The 5,194-nt window shown below is 43.1% G+C and overlaps 1 protein-coding gene across 1 annotated transcript; it reads left to right on the top strand.

Annotated features, from left to right (window-relative positions):
* The first annotated feature begins 2,259 nt into the window (after positions 1-2,259).
* LOC128610598 (5-beta-cholestane-3-alpha,7-alpha-diol 12-alpha-hydroxylase-like) lies at positions 2,260-4,450 on the top strand. Its single transcript, XM_053630010.1, has one exon. It carries the CDS (start codon positions 2,320-2,322, stop codon positions 3,856-3,858), a length of 1,539 nt encoding a protein of 512 aa, XP_053485985.1. The 5' UTR covers positions 2,260-2,319; the 3' UTR covers positions 3,859-4,450.
* Positions 4,451-5,194: the final 744 nt, after the last annotated feature.

The raw sequence follows: 5,194 nt of genomic DNA, 5'->3' as shown, positions 1-5,194 counted from the left end.
CTTGTTTTGATGCACCTGTAACGTCTCCCTGAGGGCACAGATTGAACAGATCAGAGCCAGGGTGAGAGCTGTCCTTAATGATGGTTTTTCCTCTGCTGAGGCAACGGGAGGTGTAAATATCCATCAGGGAGGGGAGAGGGCAGCCAATGATCTTCTGTGCTGCTCTTATTACTCTCTGAAGCCTCTCCCTGTCTGCCACGGTGCAGCTTCTGTACCACACCGTGATACAGTATGCCAGCAGGCTCTCGATGGACGAGCGGTAGAAGATCAGCAGCAGATTGGGGTCCAGATTGTACTTCCTGAGAACCCTCAGGAAGTGTAGCCGCGTTTGAGCCTTCTTAATAACCACTGTGATGTTGTCTGTCCAGGAGATGTCAGCAGAGATAAGGACGCCAAGAAACCGGAAGGTGTGGACCCTCTCCACACACTCACCATTGATGAAAAGGGGGGCTAGCTCAATGTTGTGCTTCCTAAAGTCTACAATGAGCTCCTTGCTTTTCTTAGTGTTTAGAGCCAGATTGATCTTGAATTGCCCAATGTACCATGGACTGACTTTCTTACAGGACTGTGGTTGTCTGAGCTCGTATTTGAGAGCCAGACTCTGCCACATGGCTGGTAACGTGGATTGTGTTAGGCATTGGTGTTTTCCCAGACCAGTTCACTCTGCAGGAACCATTGGTTGACTGCTGGGGAATCTGTGGTGTTGGCGTTCCACAGGAACAGAGGTGGCTGGTAGCCTAAGACATACTGGAACTGGATGAATTGGGTAGCTGAGTGATTTCCAACTCAGCGTGGCATTACAACTCAGCGTGGTGCAAGGACCCTTTCCAGAACCTTCACACCAACTGTTCCTCAGTGGTGGAATGCACTTCCAATCTCAATCCGGACCGAAGAATCTCTCACCATCTTCAAAAAACAGCTAAAGACCCACCTCTTCCAGGAACACCTAACCAACTCATAATAAAAAAAAATAAAATAAAAATAAAAAATTGCACTTACACCTCTACTCTGCACTTTGCTTCTTCTGGAATTCAATTAATGGATCTTTTATGGTAGCACTACTTGTATTGTTCTCTGCTTGATATATCGCTTTGCTTGTATCTTTCTCATTTGTAAGTCGCTTTGGATAAAAGTGTCTGCTAAGTGAATAAGTGTAAATGTAGGGTGTTCTGGGTGTAATCGACCCAGGGGATGAATCTGGTCCAGTCCTCTGGGTTAGCTGCACAGAATGTTCAGAGGAACCGCCTGATCTCTTGGTTGGCACATTCTACTTGGCCATTGGCTTGTGGATGGTACCATGAGGTTAGATTAATATTGGTGCCCATTTTGCTCATGAAGCTGGACCATACTTGTGACATGAATTGTGGTACTCGATCAATGATGATCTCCTCTGGGATTCCAAAGTTTTGGAGCATGTGTTGAAACATTAATTACTGTGGTGAAAGCTAATGGGAGGGATGCTAGTGGAATTAGGCATAGTGACTTTGAGAACCTGTCAGAAACCACCAAGATGGTTGTGTTTTCCTGCAACTCTGGTAAATGGTAAATGGTCGGCACTTATATGTACATATTACTTTTTAACCTTAGCCTTAGGTTTTACAAAGTGCTTTACACTGTGTCTCATTCACCCATTCACACACAAACACTCACACACCAATGGTAGCAGAGCTGCCATGCAAGGCACTAACTTGCCATCGAGAGCAACTTGGGGTTCAGTGTCTTGCCCAAGGACACTTCGGCATGTGGAGTCATGTGGGCCAGGAATCAAACCGCCAAACCTACTATTAGTGTACAACCCACTCTACCACCTGAGCCATAGCCGCTTATAGTTATTAGACAATTTGACTAGCCAGTTGAGATGACCAAACTGCACTAAGTTAAACTGCAATAAGTCTAAAACAAGATGCCTATAAAGAATGTCACTTAGACCTAATATGTTCTGAGAGTGGGGATGGTAAAAACTTTCATAATGGCCTCTCCTCTATCTTTATCATTGTGTTCAGATCATCCTTGATCACCACATGGATGTCACATGGAAACAAACAATAAAACAAATGAGGCAGGTGATTTGCACATATAACCTGAGCACATTAAACAATTATACTCCTACTGAGAACTCAGAGATGTCCCAGTACCCAAGACAAACTGGCTCATCTGCTGTTGAAAGCCAAGATGATCTAGCATTACAGGGATTCAAAGTACAGAGGAGGGGCAGGGTCTGAGCTCAAAGAGTTTAAATAGAGACAAGCTAGAGGAAGAGTTCAGAGTGCATACACCACTGAGAGAGAGAGAGAGAGAGACAGAGAGAGAATAAACAACATGAGCTTTCTGCTGCAAATTCTTTTTGCTTTGTTTACCACTCTGCTTGGGGGACTTTACCTCCTTGGAGCCTTTCGTCATCGAAGGTCTGGAGAACCTCCTCTGGATAAAGGTCCTCTGCCATGGCTGGGACATGTCCTGGAGTTCAGGAAGGATACTGCAAAGTTTCTAGAGAGGATGAGAAAGAAGCATGGGGATATTTTCACTGTGCAGCTGGGAGGGTTTTACTTCACTTTCCTAACAGACCCACTGTCCTTCGGCTCGGTGGTTAAAGAGGCCAGGGCCAAACTGGACTTTAGCGAGTTCGCTAAGCACCTGGTCCAGCGTGTTTTTGGCTACCATCCCTTAGAAGATGACCACAAGCTCATTCAGGTATCCAGCAACAAGCATCTGATAGGTGATGGCCTGGTGGCGATAACACAAGCCATGATGAACAACCTAGAGAACCTCATGTTGCACAACATTGGGCTTGGAAATGATGACGACCGACCGTGGCAGGAGGATGGGCTCTTCGCTTACTGCTATAACATCGTGTTTCGAGCCGGATATCTGGCGCTTTTTGGAAATGAAATAGCCAAGACTTCAGGAAGCGTGGATAAAGCAAAGGAAGTCGACCGAAAGGAGTCAAATGAGCTCTTTTATGAGTTCCGTAAATATGATCAACTTTTCCCAAAGCTGGCCTATGGAGTTCTGGGACCTTCTGAGAAAATGGAAGCAGAGAGACTGAAGAGGCTTTTCTGGAAAGTCCTTGCTGTGGAGAAAATGAACACTAAAGACAACATTAGCGGCTGGGTATCTGAATCACAGCAGATGCGTGCTGAGCATGGAATGCATGAGTCCATGCTGGACAGACACATGTTTCTGCTCCTGTGGGCGTCCCAGGGTAACACAGGTCCTGCCTCATTCTGGCTTCTTCTCTTCCTCATGAAGCACCCAGAGGCCATGAAAGCGGTGAAGAGCGAGGTCGATGAGGTTCTGCATGAAACCGGACAGGAGGTGAAGCGTGGTGGCCCGTTGATTAACCTGACCCGAGACATGCTTCTCAAAACCCCGGTTCTGGACAGTGCAGTGGATGAGAGCCTGCGCATGATGGCTGCTCCTGTGCTCACACGAGCCGTTCTGGAGGACATGAGCCTGAAAATGGACAATGGCCACGAATACAAGATCCGCAAAGGTGACCGTGTGTCCCTCTTCCCCTACACTGCTGTCCAGATGGACCCAGAGGTGCACCCTGATCCACACACCTTCAAATACAACCGCTTCCTCACACCCGACGGCAGAAAAAAGACAGAATTCTACAAAGGAGGAAAGAAAGTGAAGTACTACAACATGCCGTGGGGTGCCGGGGTCAGCATGTGTCCCGGGAGGTTCTTCGCCATCAACGAGCTCAAGCAGTTCGTCTTCCTCATGCTCACATATTTTGACTTTGAGTTGAAGAACCCAGATGAAGAGATCCCAGACATCGATGTGAGGCGGTGGGGATTTGGGACGATGCAGCCAACGTGGGACATCCCGTTCAGATACAGGCTCAGGTTTTAGACAATGCAACTGTACGTATTATGAACGTTTTACATTTTACCTGCATGCTAGGTCAGTGTTTATTACTATTAATTATTATTATTATATTAATTATTATTAATAGGTTTGCTAATCTTTACTGGAACATCTCCTGCATCCAATTTTTTTTAATGCAAACAGATGATTAATTCAGAAAGAAAAATAACACACTGCCTTTATTATTATATTCATGAATTCATATTCATATTCATGTTTAAAGAAAGCCTCAGTTGTAATAATCTGCCTTTATTGGTGATCAAGATGAATGTATAAATATTCTCCCTAGATTAAACAATTTCCTGCTTCAGACTGTATACAGCATAAATATTACAACATTTGAGTTTTATTTTGATCTGTTCTATGGAAAGCACTTTAAGGCTTGGGATGAATAAAATAATAAAAATAAAAAATAAATAATAATAATAATAATAATAATAATTATTATACTAAGGTGAAATAGAAATATTGACTTATTTACTGCCTCATGTGTGTATATATATATCTGTGACTACATAAAAAAGTTTCAGAAACTCAGTTACAGCATCAGATCCTCTGAATAAACAGTTTCCCATCAGTTTTTTAAATAATTAATTTCACACATTTTTAAAATACTAAGTTCACTTTTTCAAAACTCAAAGCAGTTATCCTCACCTCCAAAATCACATCAGGTACCATTACACAAAATTATGTCTTTGATTTTTCTATGAAGTCTAAGAAATAGTGCAGAATTATTTGTTATTTAGTTTGTTTAGTATTTTGATTAGTTTTTTTTTTTACAATTTGTGTGTGAAATCTCTTTAAAGCAGAAGAAATATTACAAAACTGAGAAAAATGGATTTCTGCCTCTCTCTCAGTGAAAGTAAAATATTTATGACAACGAATAGCAAACGTTCAGCTTATTCAGTGTGTTGAGTGCAGGATGTTCAGTCATTCTTCCTCCATTATTATTAATAGCTTTATTTATGATAAGTGTATATTAGTTATCTCTCTGATGGAGAAGATTGCAGCATTAGAGGTGTGCATGCAGACTCTAGAGAAGGTTAGTGAGTGTGAGATCAGTGTAGTTTCTGTAGAGGAAAATCTGGATGTCTCAGGCGGAGATAACAATCCCCCAACTCCGGCATTAGATCCCTCACAGTGGGCCAAATGGGTGACGACTCAGTGGCACAATCGCAAAGCCAAAGCTAACGCTAAGTCATACGCATGGTCGATAGGTTTCTATACCATGTAAATGCAGTTATGAAAGCTGATGCAAAAAGAACGCTTCAAACCCTGCACGATCAACTGAAACACCCAAGTACGAAGGTCATCAAACATG

This window comes from Ictalurus furcatus, chromosome 7 (assembly GCF_023375685.1).
Source record: "Ictalurus furcatus strain D&B chromosome 7, Billie_1.0, whole genome shotgun sequence".
Taxonomy (NCBI): domain Eukaryota; kingdom Metazoa; phylum Chordata; class Actinopteri; order Siluriformes; family Ictaluridae; genus Ictalurus; species Ictalurus furcatus.
Note: the sequence above shows the minus strand (reverse complement) of the source record. Positions and strands in the feature narration are given on the sequence as shown.